This window comes from Schistocerca serialis, chromosome 11 (genome assembly GCF_023864345.2).
Source record: "Schistocerca serialis cubense isolate TAMUIC-IGC-003099 chromosome 11, iqSchSeri2.2, whole genome shotgun sequence".
In the NCBI taxonomy this organism is placed as follows: Eukaryota; Metazoa; Arthropoda; class Insecta; order Orthoptera; family Acrididae; genus Schistocerca; species Schistocerca serialis.
In genome coordinates, this window is record NC_064648.1 from 50,596,814 (window position 1) to 50,613,741 (window position 16,928).

The 16,928-nt window shown below is 39.0% G+C and overlaps 1 protein-coding gene across 1 annotated transcript in view; it reads right to left on the reverse strand.

Moving 5' to 3' along the window:
- The window catches only part of LOC126426424 (zinc finger protein 160-like), a 218,572-nt gene that overhangs the window by 60,178 nt on the left and 141,466 nt on the right, over positions 1-16,928 (reverse strand). The window contains exons 8-9 of the mRNA XM_050088342.1: positions 14,478-14,515; positions 3,010-3,964 (exon numbers count right to left, since the gene is read on the reverse strand). Of these exons, the coding sequence (XP_049944299.1) occupies positions 3,010-3,964; positions 14,478-14,515 (993 nt within the window). The remainder of the gene's footprint in view (positions 1-3,009; positions 3,965-14,477; positions 14,516-16,928) is intronic.

Below are 16,928 nucleotides of genomic sequence, written 5' to 3' on the forward strand. Positions count from 1 at the left end.
GAAATAAAAAATGAAGCATAAGACCAGATTTCCAAAAAAGTGATTTATTTACACAAATTACAAAATATATCCACAATGAAAACATCTCTGAATATAACACAAGAAATATTTACTACTCACGTTCTAAGCTCTCCCAAGTGTTGTTCTTGTGTATACAAATAACTGGAACCTAATCAGAACACCTAATGTTTGTTTACCTATTTCATTTCGTGTAGAATTTAAACAGTATTAAAAGCTGAACAAATACTTAAGAGCTTTGGTGCATAACACTTATCTACATTATCTCTTAATTATGTACAGACATTTGAGAAACAAGAAAATTTCACAAGAAATGTAGCTGTCATTCACTGGTTAAATGGCAAACAAGCACAATGAATTTGTTACATTACACATTTTTGCATCTGACCTATCATGTGAAGATGCACTGATGAGCAAAAATGTCATGAACACTGCTCATCAGGAGACTGAATGCCATATGTTGTATGCACATAATTCAGTAAGCACCTTATAAGTATATAAGTATATAAGCAGACCAGAGATTAACAAGGAATTGTTCCACCAATTAGATGGGTTGCGAGCGTGTAAATCCAATGACATAAGTGACTTTAGCAAAGGACAAGTTACAGTAGCATTGCAGTTGGGAACTAGCGCCTCAAAAGTGGTGAGGCTAGTTGGCTGGATCTATGCTACTGTTGTGAACATCTGTGGAAACTGGCAGAAAGGTGATAAATAGATAACCTTATGAAAAGATGTATTACATCTATACTTCATCACAAATCTTGGAGGTCAGAAGCTTGCCTGCTCTGTACAGCTGGACATGTGGCAATATATGCCATATCTAATGACCTAAAACAGTGCTGGAGCAGCCACACGTTTTTCAACACACAATCCAATGTACATTGTTGAATGTGAGGTTCCGCGACATATGGTCACTGTATGTTTCCATACCAATCCACCAAAATGTTCAGTTGCAACGGCGGTGGGCAAGGGATCGTTGATGCTGGAGTGAAGATCAATGCTAATGTCAACTGTCAGGATGGGTGACATTTCGTGTTATACCAGATCAGTTGAAAAGTCCAGATATGGTATCATCTAAGTGAGTGGCACCAGATGGAGTGTCCATTATGCTATGGCACAGTCAGTTGGGCTCCTCAGGGACATCTGGTAATAATCGAAGGTGGCATGACAGTTGCATACTATATGATCTTTATTGCCACTGCATAGATTCCTTCATGCCTGATGTGCTCTCCAATGGTGAAGGCATCTTTCAGCAGAGGAACTGTTTATTTCACATGTGCAGAACGACTCAACAGTGGTCTAAATATCATGGTAACTAACATTGATGTCTCAACCACACCATTTAGCTGGTCTGAACGTGTGGAATACAACTGGTGCAACATACATCCAGAAACATGTAAGCGATGTATCAAGTCCATATCATTTAGAATTGTCATTATGTTGTGTTCCACAGGTGGACAAACAGGCTATTAATCGGGTTGTTACATTTGTTATTTTTACTAATGCAGGATTAGTACTAACAGAACATTAATGTACACACTATTAATGACAAACAGCAGATCTCTTGAGAAAACGTACCTGAGTAAAATAATTGCCATAATCGTGTTTCTCCAGTAATGAGTTTACTAGCCTGAGTGAAGGAAGTGCCATGAATATATTTTAGCTCTCACTGATTCTAAAATGCAGAGTTACAAGTACTACATAATGCCTATGTTAGGAATAATAAGCAAGCAAGTCATCACATTTTCTTGGCCTTATACTGAATATTGCATGGTACTTATGATTACTGGCAAAGGTAAGAATTTATCACAATTCAAGATATTCTTGTCTCAGGATCGATAGGAAAATGCAGCACTGTTAATGACAAAAACACATTTGATTCATGTTTCTGGAGTATTCAGTAATACAATTTCCTGCCATATCAAGTGCAGCTATGTATTTTTATATTGTCACATTATCTCTTACCACTCTATAGCACACATTGTTGCACTTTTTTCACAATCCTATCACATTTTAATGTTATTTCACAGGCATTACAATTTATTGTCCCCCTGCTACATCCATTATTTTATAGGCCTTAAGGGGACATACAAGAAAAATCTATTTGTAAAAACCAACACTTCCTTGCAGTTTCTTTCTGATGTGAAGTAATGCATGTGTCTTGAGAGTACCCAATTGAATGAAGCTTTTGTCACAAATATCACATTTGTGAGGTCCCCTTCCAATGTGTTCTAATGCATGTTTCTTGAGGTAACCTGATCTAGCAAATGATTTGCCACAAATATCACACTTCTGAGGTTTCACGTCAGTGTGAATTAATACGTGTTTGTTGAGATCGCCTGACAAGGCATATGATTTCCCACAAATCTCACATTTGTATGGTTTCTTTCCAGTGTGAATTAATACATGTGTCTTGAGATTGCATGAATGGGCAAACGATTTCCCACAAATCTCACATTTGTATGGTTTCTTTCCAGTGTGAATTAATAAATGTGTCTTGAGATTGCATGACTGGGCAAACGATTTCCCACAGATCTCACACTTGTGATGTTTCTTTCCAGTGTGAATTAATGTGTGTCTGTTGAGATGGCTTGACGTAGCAAAAGAATTCCCACAAATATGGCATCTGTGGGGTTTCTTTCCAGTGTGAATTAATGAATGTGTCTTGAGATCGCCTGCCCTGTAAAATGATTTCCCACAAATATCACATAGGTGAGGTTTCTTTCCAGTGTGAATTAATACATGTGTCTTGAGAATGCCTGACAAAGCAAAAGATTTCCCACAAATCTCACATTTGTATGGTTTCCATCCAGTGTGAATTATTACGTGTCTCTTGTGAGTGCCTGGCTGGGCAAACGATTTCCCGCAAATCTCACATTTGTGAGGTTTCTTATCAGTGTGAATTAATGCGTGTCTCTTGAGATGGCTTGACGCAGCAAAGGAATTCCCACATATCGTACACTTGTGAGGTTTCTTTCCAGTGTGAATTACTTCATGTTTCTTGAGATAGCCTGACAAAGCAAAAGACTTCCCACAAAGCTCACATTTGTGAGGCTTCTTTTCAGTGTGAATTAGTGAGTGGGTCTTGAGTTTCCATGCCATAGTAAAAGATTTCCCACAAATATCACATTCGTGGGGTTTCTTTCCAGTGTGATTTAATGTGTGTATGTTGAGATCGCCTGATCTAGAAAAAGATTTCCCACAAATCTCACATTTGTGAGGTCTTTTCACAGTGTGCAGGAATGATTTTCTCTTCAGATCACCTGACACAGTAATCAATTTGCCACAAATACCACGTTTGTCAGTTTTTTTTGCAGTAAGTAGATCAACCTGGGCACTGACATTAACAGTTGTACATAAAGTTCCATAATCATTTGTTTTCTCGGCATCATTTGTCATATGTATGTTACACACGTCATTAGAGGACTTGTTTGCAGCTTTCCCAGTTTCCTTGTATGGATTCAGCTCATTGAGTTCTGTGACAAAAACTTCTGGCTCACTATTCAAGAAGATACTGCTTTGATGTTCATCAGTATAGTCGTATCTTTCGTGGTTGTCAACAGTTAAGACATGATAATTCTCACTCATTCTCAAATGTTTTTTCAAACTAACATTACTGTTAAATACCTCACCACACCACTTACAAACATACAAAGGTGGTTGCATGCCATCAATGTGCATGAACACATGCTTTATGAATCTGTATTTTGAAGGAAAGCTCTGTTGGCAGAAATTACAGCTATATACATGTAATTCCTTTTCCCTCATACTACAGTCATATTGGGTGGCAACTGAGCATTCCTTATTAACAGTCACATCTTCTGTATAGGTACCAAACTTGTGTGTTGACTTCTCCATGTCTGCCACCAACTCATCCTGGACCAGTCCATGGTGACACGTTTCCTCACATGATATGCCACAGCTCCCACCAGTAGTCTGAGACAATCTGAAGATAGGAGGAGAATAATAAATATTGAGATATATACATATATAACAAAGAAACAATATTTAAATGTACATAAATCCAGTACTGTAGGCCAGAAGTTATAAAAGCGCATGAGAAATTACATGTTAAGTAACTGTTAGTGATTTAAAATTATAATATTCTACCAGAAGGAAAGAAATGGTGAGTTAAAAGTGGTTTAAAACGAAAATAACCAGAGGAAATTCAATAATGGTTATTCAGAGTCACTGCTGATTTGATCCGAAATTTTTAGATGAGAACTAAAATACTTCACTTTCACGTGTTACAATCTTTTTAAAATACAGTGCTACAAGTCAATAATCTACAACAATTTATGAAATGTATAAAAAATGTATGTTACATGTTTTAATTCAAAATTTTTAAGTTCAAGTATTTAAGATTTAATTAGGAGAAATAATGTCTTCCATTATATTAGCTCTGTAAGTGCCTTTTCTTTGTTTTACAAACACATTCACCTTTGCAAATGATAAATTTATTTCACCTAGTAAACAGATTTTTTTTTTGTTTGATTCGTAATGAGTCAAGAACTAGTGCAAGCTTCAATGTTCTGACTAGGTGTCTAGTATGGATGTTAATCAGGTGGAAAATGACTGTCCATTAACGACAATCAATGTCACATCAATCAAGGGAAAAAATTTTCATACTGATGAATGAATGTGAATGACACACTTGCAAATGGATTTAATCTAAGACTGTGTTTTTGGCACTGCACCTTGTATGAAGCCTTGCACAAATGGAAATACTGTCTGAAAAGATGGAAATGGATTTAAATTTTCCAGTATGTTAGCGGTGAGCCTTTTTGAAAATTTTTACATCTCCTAACATCTGGTCACATGGCATTGCAGAACACCATTGAGTGAAGGACACACATATAAATGGCCACATCATCAGCCATTAATCACTGCAGGCTGACATTACATACTGAGTCGCAGTGATAACAGCTGGTGCATGAGCTACCCCTGTAGTATCTGGGTCCCATTATATCGCCAGCAGTCAAACCCTTTCCCACAGAACAGTGATGTCTTTCATGTCTAACATGATGCACATACTGGGGACCTGAAACATTACGAACTACTGAAGGCGTGCATGTGTCAGGGTTTTCATTTCTTCTGACTGTAACTTTGACTTTTTTCCATTGTGTTGGGTATACAGTTTTGTTTGGCATCGTATCTCGTAAATTTCGAGTGTTTTTCAACTCTTAATTGTGATCACACGCTTTTTTAACGTAACTGGTATCATGGTGTGTGTCTGATTCTAGAAGTTGGCAACTAAATATTGTAACTTTTTTTTGCACCTTCATCTACATGGATACTCTGCGAATCACATTTAAGTTCCTGGCAGTGGTTCATAGAACCACCTTCACAATTGTCTATTATTCCACTCTCGTATAGCGCGAGGAACGAATTAACACCTATATCTTTCAGTACAAGCTCTGATTTCCCATATTTTATGGTGGTGATCGTTCCTCCCTATGTAGGTCGGTGTCAACAAAATATTTTCGAATTCGGAGGAGAAAGTTGGTGATAAGAATTTCGTGAGAAGATTCTGTCACAACGAACAAAGCCTTTCTTTCAATGATTTCCAGCCCGAATCCTGCATCATTTCTCCGACAATCCCTCCCATATTTCGCGATAATACAAAACGTGCTGGCTTACTTTGAATTTCTTCGATGTACTCCATCAGTTCTATCTGGTTAGGTTAGTGGTGTTTAACATCCCGTCGACAACGAGGTCATTAGAGACGGAGCGCAAGCTCGGGTTAGGGAAGGATGGGGAAGGAAATCGGCCGTGCCCTTTCAAAGGAACCATCCCGGCATTTGCCTGAAACGATTTAGGGAAATCACGGAAAACCTAAATCAGGATGGCCGGAGACGGGATTGAACCGTCGTCCTCCCGAATGCGAGTCCAGTGTGCTAACGACTGCGCCACCTCGCTCGGTAGTTCTATCTGGTAAGGATCCCACACTGCGCAGCAGTATTCTAAAAGAGGATGTACAAGCTTAGTGTAGGCAGTCTCGTTAGTAGGTCTGCTACATTTTCTAAGTGTCCTGCCAATAAAACGCAGCCTTTGGTTAGCCTTAGCCACAACATTTTCTATGTGTTCTTTCCCATTTAAACTGTTAATTGTAATACCTAGGTATTTAGTTGAATTTACGGCTTTTAGATTGGACCGACTTATCGTGTAACCGAAGTTTAACGAGTTCTTTTTAGCACTCATGTGATCTTACACTTTTCGCTATTTAGGGTCAAATGCCACTTTCTGCACCATTCATTCAGATGTCTTTTCTAAATCGTTTTGCAGTTTGTTTTGATCTTCTGATGACTTTATTACTCGATAAACGACAGCGTCATCTGCAAACCGAAGAAAGCTGCTCAGATTGCTCCCCAAATCGTTTATATAGATACAGAACAGCAAAGGGCCTATAGCACTACCTTGGGGAACGTCAAAACTTCTGTTTTAATCGATGACTTTCCATCAATTACTACGAACTGTGACCTCTCTAACATGAAATCGCAAATCTAGTCACGTAACTGAGACAATATTCCATAAGCACGCAATTTCACTATGCGCCTCTTGTGTGGTACAGTGTCAAAAGCCTTCTGGAACGTCAGGAATATGAAATCGATCTGAAATCCCTTGTCAATAGCACTCAGCACTTCATGTGAATAAAGAGCTAGTTGTGTTTCACAGGAACGATGTTTTCTAAACCCATGCTGACTGTGTCTCAGTACACAGTTTTCTTCGAGGTAATTCATGATGTTCGAACACAATATACGTTCTAAAATCCGCTGCATATCGACGTTAACGATATTGGCGTGTACTTTAGTGGATTACTCCTACTACCTTTCTTGAATATTGGTGTGACCTGCGCAACTTACCACTTTTTGGGTACAGATCTTTTGTCGAGCGAACGGTTGTATATGAAATCAAAGGGTTTTTGAAAGATCTCTGATGAGTGGAAAATGTACACTACATATTTTCGTATCACGAAAGTATGAACACGAATTCCACCGATTATATCAAGGTAGCTTCCAAAGCACTGAAATAAAGATTGTGACGTGATTTGGTCGGCCAAGCATAGCTCATGTCACATGATCTCGCCATTGAACGACAGGAGATATTCAGATAATAGGAAACGTGATGTCAGCCAATAACAACATGAATGTTAAGCCGTGCAAACACACAAATGGAAGAAGTTAATGGTTTAAATTAATATACATAAGTACAACTACAGGACCAGCTGTTTTCATATATAATGTTGACTTTCGAAAAGTTATTGCTGTTTACCCGAGGGTGTGGTTAGGCAGGACCCTACGAGCACCACCTTCAATTTTAGCAGCTCTATATTTCTGACAAACACGATTATAAATTTCACTGATGCGGACCGGACACTTCGTGGATTACATGGCTGAATAAGTGTTCTGTAGAACACTTTGAATTTTCCCATAGTAAAGCCAGTTACATGTGAAATCGGTCAAGAACTTACTTCGCTCTTGTTTTTGAAAGGCAGCTATACTGTTTGCCAGCATTATTGCATAATCTGTACTCAATGAAAGAACTATAATAAATATGAAAGACTAAACTCGGAACTTGGAAATATATATGAAACGCAAGTGTGCCACCAAAATTTAAAATTATGGCATAAATGGCTGATCTTCTGGGGCCCCAAATTTTTCCACGTGGCTCGTCCTGAGCGTTAAGTCTTGAATGAGAATGCAATGCTCTGTGATTAGAAAAAAATAAAACATTGACATGCATCATCATCTTGCATAAAAGGAAATTTAGTGTGGAAATAACGCTTCTGAAACCAACATTCGCGACATTTCACCAAGTCCTGTTAGAAATGTAACCAGTTGTGACGTCACTCATCAAAACGAGCCCAGGAATGACAGATATTGAAAGCAGTTTGTTGTTACAATATATTGCAGAATCTTCAACATTACTGTCAGCAGATGCCTGCGTATGCACTGCCTTTGTTGTTGCGAATGGCGCATTGTCTTTGCAACAGAAGATTTATTTTGGTGATATTCCCTCTTTTATGTTTTATTGCTGCCGTATTATTCTGCAGTGGCGGGCTAAAGTAAATTTTTTTTATTAGTGTATCACTTCTTAGCAATCAGAATTACAAAAATTTAACTGAAAATAATATAATAAATTCCTGGAATTCTGAAAAATCCCTTGTCGAGAACTGAACAGATCAGAGTCCTTTTGTGTGGCTATATTAAAGACAATATAATCTGAGGAATGGATTATGCATGTCAGACTAAGCTCTTAGATATGGAAGACTGCTTACAATCAAATAGTAGTTTCAAGTACATTCTCACGGTCACAAACACACATTCCAATTTCACTTGGGCCTTACCTTTGAAAGTAAAGACAGGGAAGGAGGTTTGAGAGATTTCTGAACAATTGTTGCAGACAGGACTGAATCGATTGCCCAACAACCTTGAGGCATATGATGGAAGTGAATTTTACGATAGACATTTCAAAGCAGAATTGGAATGATGTGGGATAAATCACTATTTAACATTCTCCCATTTGGAAACCAGTATTGCCAAATAGTTGAACTGGACAACCAAAAACCGAATGTGGAAGCAATATAATCTTCAAAATATGTGCAAATGACTGAACATACAGCCACAAATCATTGACACATATAATTGCATTATCCACCACAGAATTTAAAAGAAACCTATTGATGTCACAAGCTAACTACGCGAAAGCTTTGAACCCAATATGTTCCTCCCAGAGCAGGTCAAAAGATGTCGAGGGAACAGGGCATTGATGAAATGGCTTAGTTTTTCATCAAAGCTCAACAGCTGGGTGAACACTCGCAATTTGCTATGTAATACGAAAAGCAAACCTCAAACCATGCAACAGTGTGACATGAGTGCTAGGAAACGTATCAACAAAGTTGGAGGTGGTATTCTCGAGAATCTGCCATCAGAAGTTTGTATCTCTAGATACAATTTCTGTGGAGCTGGAACAAAATTGAAACGGCACCTAGTTTATGGTGATAAGGGCTTTAATGCATTGGACAATGTATGAAAAGAGCACATCATCGCCTACACTACAAATAATGATCACCATATTGCAGACCAAACATTCATTGATAAGGTTGTGCAGGTATGTCAAGGGACAGATATTCATGTAGCACAATGTATTTCTACATATATCGTTGATAAGGCAATGTTTGCTCAAACTTAAATTGGGTACCAGACTAGCCTTCAAGCAATATTGAATGCAGCTCACTGCATACTAAAGAAGAAGAAAAACCTATGCGATGTTTAAAAAATTGGTGACAGTGGTAAAAGGTGCCTTGAGGCAGAAAGAAGGAAGGAAACGACGTGTTAAAGAGCCCAGGTTCCTACCAATACCAAAGACATCTGATGGAATAATTCTATTTCTGACACCTACTTTTGCTGGGCTGTCAGCCACTGGTTTCATTAGCTATGAGAGCCGATACCATATTTCGAGCAGTACAGAACGCCCGAAAAAACGAAGAGTAACTACAAACAGCTAAAAAGCATATGACCATGGAGGCCATCGCTATAGGCAAAGGCCTACATTTACAATACAGGAAATGGCTTGGGTTGTACATTTAAAAAAGGCCCATAGCAATGGTACTGGAAAGAAGGATTAAAAACATAGATCTGCTTAAACTTGTCAGAAAATTTAAAATCATGAGATTTTACAGCGTGTTTATGTAGGATACATTGCCTGAGAAAATGTGGAAATCCAAGAAACGTGGAACTGTCAAATTAGGTGTTTGGGGTATGGAGCTCTTGGTAATTTAAGGCCACCTGAAGAATTGTATTGTCACTTCACCAATATGAACCAGCTGTTGCACAATGTTCGACGTTACCATGACTTCAATTCATACTTCTGAAAATATTACTGCATGATACTTTTCCTGAAAATTGCATAAAAACAAGCAGTATGCAAGTCTCGACATTATTTGAAGCTGCGATGTAATTATGTTCACTCTAATCCTAATTGGTCTAAATTGAAAGCAAACAACTTTCATGCAATATATGAGCAGGGGGTAGTGATACACAGTATTGACCAGTCTGGAAACACACAAAAGCACAGCTAACGTCACTGAATTAATAAAAAATTCCATCTAGGGAATGGGGAAGTTGTGGCAATACCTCCTAGCTCTTGCGACATTGACACTTCATATGCATACTTGAAACGTTTTGTTAAAGGGTTTCAGATACATGCATACCTTAATATGTTTAAATCAGAGATAAAAAGAAAACATATTGCGGACTTCAGTCACAAATAATCAATATCATGGCTACTAGGTTTCTCAAAGGGACAAGTGATGGTGCATAATAGTGATAAAATTTCAATTATCAACTGGTGGCCATACTGCCAGTCAGTACAATTCGTGTAGAGTGTAATATTGCAACGAATTTTGTATCATGATGACAGATTAGTCCATACTACTTATGCAATTTTTCCTACAGTGGGTCGTGAAGTGAAGAAAATGAAGTCCATAATGAACATAGGCTGCTACATGAAGCCAAGCTGGCGACGGGTTCACAACGATCAGGAATGTTGCAGGTATCATGAAGTTAAGCTGCCGAAGCAGAAGCCAGAAGTGAACTCCAGGAGGTAACAGAAGAATAGTGTGCCCCACACTGGCAGGCAAGGGAGTCACTGAATAAGAGGGAATAGGACGAATGGCCAGGTGTGAAAGAGAAACGGCATGCTTATCCACTGAGGAGGACATCATCATGCCAGTATGACTAGTAGTTCAGCATCTTCTGCACAAACACTCAACTGGGCTGGTGAAAAAGCCGCTAGTGGCGAAACGTATTCCATGATGGTGGAGTGTGTTAAGACAGCATGTGATGGACAGAGATGCAGAGGAATGAACTAAACACCCACAGTCCAGTTACGAATGGACATGGGATTTAAAAAAATGGAGGAAGGTGGCCTGATTCGCTCCCCTGGAACTACCACTTAGAAGATGTAGGACACTGAGGGATTGAGTACTGTGTGCAGCCAAGTAAGATACATGGGAGGACCAAGGAAGATTCCTATCAGACATGAGTCATACAAAGGGTTTTGGCAGTAGAAAAGTGAAAGCCACTGCCCATGCTTCACGAAAAAAGATGATAGAACGACGCTGAAGACGCCGCTCAAGGAGGCAAGTTGATGTAGAACTGCAACAGATTGTATGATCTTTGACGAAAAGGGAGCTGAGATGCCTGGTGGGAGAGTACATAACATGGTAATGGGTACAGCAAAGACAATGATACTCAGTACGAGCATTCAGGCATCCCTTTTCCTGGATAAATATGTCTGACAAAGGCAAACCACATAAACCCTGAGAAAAAATAGTCTTTCAAAACTTCCTCTAGTAAATGGGGCAGATGGCCTCTGAAGCCCGACATGTATAAACTACAGAGAATACCAGCCCTCCACCAGATTTATCAGGACAACGGTTCAAAATGTGGAGAGCAGATCTCCTCAAGCGAATCACATTGCTGCATGCCTCAGTCCACCAGGGAACAGGACATGCTACAATGAACTTTAAGTGCACAATATAGAACATTCTGCGGCGATAAGGATAACATTTGGAAAATACTTTACCTGGTCATCACAGCTGTGTAAGGTTCATGAGGGGGAGTAAAGCCTCCAATTGGCCTTAGAAAGCTGCCAATTGGATTTGCACTCAGGTGGGGTAGTAGTCAGCAAATGGATAGCACACAGAAAGTCATCACTTGAGTATGTGTCAGAGGGAACAGGCCATTCAAGGTGACCAGCGAACTGGACAGTGCAGAACAAGAGGTCCAAATGGTAATAAATGTGCATTGAATCTGAAGGGAACATGAGAACTCCAATAGTGTGAGAGATTATTCTGAAGCTCAGCTAAGTGGGAACCTTTTGGACAGGTTCTCCAAGAACCCCAAAGCAGATGGTGGGCATTTAAGTTGCCAAGCAGCAAAAAGGAGTGGGGGAGCTGACCAGTGAGCTGGAGTAGTTCCGACATGGTAACAGCAAATAATGGCGGGGTGTAGGCATTAAAAAGAGAAAAGATGGAATGAGGAAGGAAAATGCAGACTGCAACAGTTAGTAGTTAAGTGTTCAATGAGATCAATGACCAGCATGGCTCCCCCATGAGGTGGAGTGCTGTCGTGGGGGAAAGGTTACATAGGACCAGAAGGAAACATGAGACGTCAAAGGAGTTGTGAGGACAATTTGTTTTTTGGTAGCAGAAAACAAGAGGACACTGCAATTCCAAGAGCAGCTGTAATTTCTCCGCGTTGGATCCATTGGAGAAGAGTCATAATGGGGATTGGGGAGGAGGGAACAAATGATGGTTAGTCACCTTCGTGGCTGCTGAGTGCCAGCCTTCAAAAATTCACTGCTACAGGGGGCAGAGGCTCGAGAATCCTATTACAGGAGATCTACAAACATATTGGCATTCTCCCTGGGTCAGCCTGTGAATTTCATGGCAGAAAATCGGTAGGCACTGGGCACCAGCAAAATGGAGCTCAGCTGGATGAGCGTATATGTGCCAACACAACTGAAGAGGATCTCCAAGTCATGGAAGGAGAAGACCGTTTGAGTTCTAGGAACTTCCTAGTTGGCAGATGAAGACTGTTTTTAGCTGTAGAAAGTCTTTGCGGGAGTATTGTTTTTGTCCTATCAGCCTGACTGTTGTGTAGCAGGTGATTTCGCAACCAGGGGCAATGATTTGATGGCTTGTTGCACAGTTGTAGGAGGAGATCAGGATGCTACTGTGACCTGGGTGATTTTACTACTAAAATACTGAACTTGAGGTTGCAAGTCTGGGTGGGTATATCCTTCGTTACACATGCCATATTCAAAATGGTACTGTAAATGCCAGATGGTAAAATGTACGGATTTCGACTAGCTAACAACTGCAAGTGACAGGGTGGGGTTTGATGTCCTTCAATCAGATGTCCTGGATGGCTCGCTCATTAAGACACACGGACATTCATGGGATTACAATTGATACAACAGAGAGGAGGGAAACAGCTGCCCTCATGAGAATCTCTGCCAAGAGTAACACATTTGGCCATTTTTTGACAGGATATGTGTTTTATTGTAATATTGACACTTGTAGGAACTTATCTGGTTCGGAATGTATGGTTGGACCGTGATGACTTCATACCTTAACTTAGCAAATGGTACAAAAAAGGTGTATGAGGGCATTAATTTTTCATCCATCTTTTTCATTACTCAATGGGCTACAGTGATCCCATGATTAGAGAGACAAGCGTGGATTTCTCCCTTGGTGAGGTTATCTAGCATCAGAATGTAAGGAACGCCATGTGAAGAGTTCAGTGTATGCTGGTCCTCAACACGAACAGGGTACCTCTGGAGGAGTAATGCTGTAAGCACTTGTTGTGCTTGAAAATCACAATACGTCTTCAAAAGCGAAGTTGCATTAGATAAATGAGACAAGAATTTCACAGAGCCTGTAACTGCAACAACACCTTTCAGAGCAAAGGACTGACCACCTGTGGTACATGATACCATGAGGAACTGATGTGCAGCTGGGAGGGCATTCAAATCTTTAGCCTCATTCTGTTTACATTTAGGAGACACACAGCAAGATGGTGATTGAGTCGCTGCAAAAAAAAAAACACCCCATGACTGCCAACATCTCCAATGGCATGCTCCTTCCAAATGAGGGCCCCCCTCAGAGGTGGATTCACCCACCATAAATGACTGTTTGCACCTGAGGTCATACCTCCTGACAGAGGGACCAACTGGCATTTGGGAAGGTAACAGCTTAGGTAGTCACCTCTTTCTGGGCTTGGTCTGTATCAGAGGGTATGTGCAAACCCTCTCCTTTGACCCGGAGCTGGGAATTGCGCATTACCTTGTCACCTGTAATGCATCTAATGAATGGGCTAGCATTCAGGAACACATTGGGACGAAGCAGAAACAAAGAGAATCAGGGTTCACCAGTTAAGTCTTCACGACCTTACTGAAACTGTCACCAGCTACTTACAGTTCTTGATGGAGTCCCATAAACTTTCACCACTACAAGCTTGTGTGTTTCATGAGCACCACTTCGGCACAGCATTGAAAGAGCTGTTCAACACCACATTCATTAACCTGGAAGGGTGGGAATCGGCTCCAATTTTTGGAAACATAGCCACTCGCAATTTCTTCTTACTTGTTCTACTGCAATATGACATTAGCTTGTGCCCATCAAGATGAATCTGTTGATTTTCAGTGATTTTCATGTGGTGTTCTGCATTGAGCACAATACAGCTCCTGACATTCCACCTGAACTTTTATTTTCTTGTATGGATATTAGACGTTCACTCTATTTATTTAGCAACAGTCACATAATGGTTGTTGCAAAGAATAGCATTAATGAATAATTACAGTAGTGCGTTTTATATCTGAAGTGCTCTCACAATTAATAAATAAAAATTTATATTTCTCAAAAAGTTCCACAATAAATTATGTAAACTTACCTTGCACTATCAGATGCGTATCTTGTTGAGGTTTCCACCTGAAATATTTGAAGAAATGGCCAGTGATTTACAACTGATGAGACAGTAAGTAAGTAGAATTCTATTAATGCCCACCAACATGTGATTGGTCCAAACAATGGTGTAGGTGAGGCTTGAAAATATAATTAAAGAGCGCATTATCAACTGTTGCACTTAATGAAATAGAATGTTAGTAAGAATTAACTCTCCATTTTCTCACTTTGTCTTCAGTACTGTAAGTAACTACACAAGCCAGTAATTTGGCTGTAGCCATACTTCCTACTAGACACTTTACAAAGAAAAGAGAACAAACACATCTTTAATCTGTCATGCACTTACACCTTGTGTAAAATTTTCGTTCACTTTTTTCATTATGAAAACTGCTGTTCACTGACATGAATCAATCATCATAAGTGACACATTTGCACCTTTGTGCTCTGGGCAGCGCAGACGAACTTGCAGAAATGAGGAGTGACTTGTAAACCCAACCCTAAGTTCACACCCAAAACTACATACATGCTTGGACCATTAAATATACAAACATTAATAAATACTGGAAAACTCAAAATGCTTTCAGACAACAAGTTAAAAGTGGCATTACAAAATAACACATACACAGATGAAGAAATACCAATATCAGAGAACTGTAGATTTTTCACAGACAACACAGGGAAGAAATTCATGAAACTACTCCAGAACTAGTATCTGCATTCATAAATGGCAAATCTATGTTATAGTCAGTACCAAATTTTTCATTACTTCCTAAAAAACGCTCTCTGTGCAATAATTCAATATTTAGATGAGAGGCACATAATAATTAATGTACATGCACCAATAAATCAGGATAACAAGAACAATGCAGAAAGTAAAACAGTCCTGAGGACAATGTTGAGAAGAATCTGATGAAGTGCCAGTGGAAAACATAAAAATTTTACTGAATTTTTATCCTCACACTGGTACAGAATGGAGACGAGAACATTTTCTGCCTAAACTGCTATTAAATGTATTTATTCACAACTGGAATGCTCCAGTCACAGCTTACTATGAACTACATCAAAGTTATTAAATGTCATGCCTCGTGCTTGGGGAGTGAATATTAAGACATGCACAATGACATGACTTTGATAGAAATTAGTACATGAAGTACTACCATTGTCTAAGCATACAGATTATGAAGACTTCCATATTGTAATGAATATGGAATTTGTAAACATGGTTTACACAAGGAAAGTATTACCTCAAAAGGAATTATAAAGGATTCAGACATCACACTGAGCTACCACCGCTTGAAAATCGTACAGCTGCCGAATTAATTTTGAATAAATACATTCTGCAACAGTCCAGGGAAAAACGTTTTCATTTATAAACGTATGCCTGACTGTCGATGTAAGAAAAAAGGAAAAATGGTAAGAAAAAGACATTTAGCTAAATAGTTGGCAAATCACAAAACCACTAAAATGATATGAGGTCGACAATAATATGATTTGAGAATATCAGACAGCTTATGTGCCAATAACAAAGCACAATTCCAAGAACATGATAAATTTCATAGTGAGACATAGATACATGTTGAAATTGACCATTACCACAGAATAATAAAAGTACGATTCCTGGCCTAGAATAACTGATAACCATGTTCACAGAAGATTAAAAGAAATTCCATGAAAAGTTCAAGGAGACAACAATAGCAGAAATTCTAAAATATAAGATATATCAGGGATGGCTTAGGACAGGAAGGTCCTGTGAACGGCAGATTGATAAAGGAAAATTTTAGAAGGCTTACAACTATAAAGCACGACTACTTTAATTCAAAATTCTCAAAGAATCTGAAATGCAGAAGACAACACAAGTCTTCTTAAAAGAACTTCAGCCTCATTTGATATAAGAACAGACTTCAGCCAAGGCAATGGACTAACTCCATTCTTCTTTCAGACCATACTTGAAAAAGTGATCACTGAACAGATGGAGCAGTTGTCAGAATCTAATACCAGAAGTTGAATACTACTTGGATAGAAAATGGATAATGTCAAAATTAATTGTTCAACTTTTCTAGATAATTTAGCAACACTGACTATAGAGAAAGCACGAAACAGAGAGAAAGAAAAACAGCACGAAAAGCATGACTACAACATCCCAATCCAATACGAAGTATGGGAGTATCAGCAAGAGACAAATGAAAGGATTTTTGAGAAGTCATGGTGGGGAAAATGGAGCCACAAGAGGAAGACTATGAAAGATGAACTTTGCATTTCTGGTAACAGAAGATGTTTATAGTAAAAATTCATCTCCAAAACTGCAGAACCTCCAACTTGCAAGGCAGTCATTTGGCCAGAATACACATCTGCTTCACAATCACTAATTTCAGATTCAACAAAAGATAATGAAAATTAAGAAAAAAGGAAAGATGTTAGGAAACAGAACACCAGTTCATAC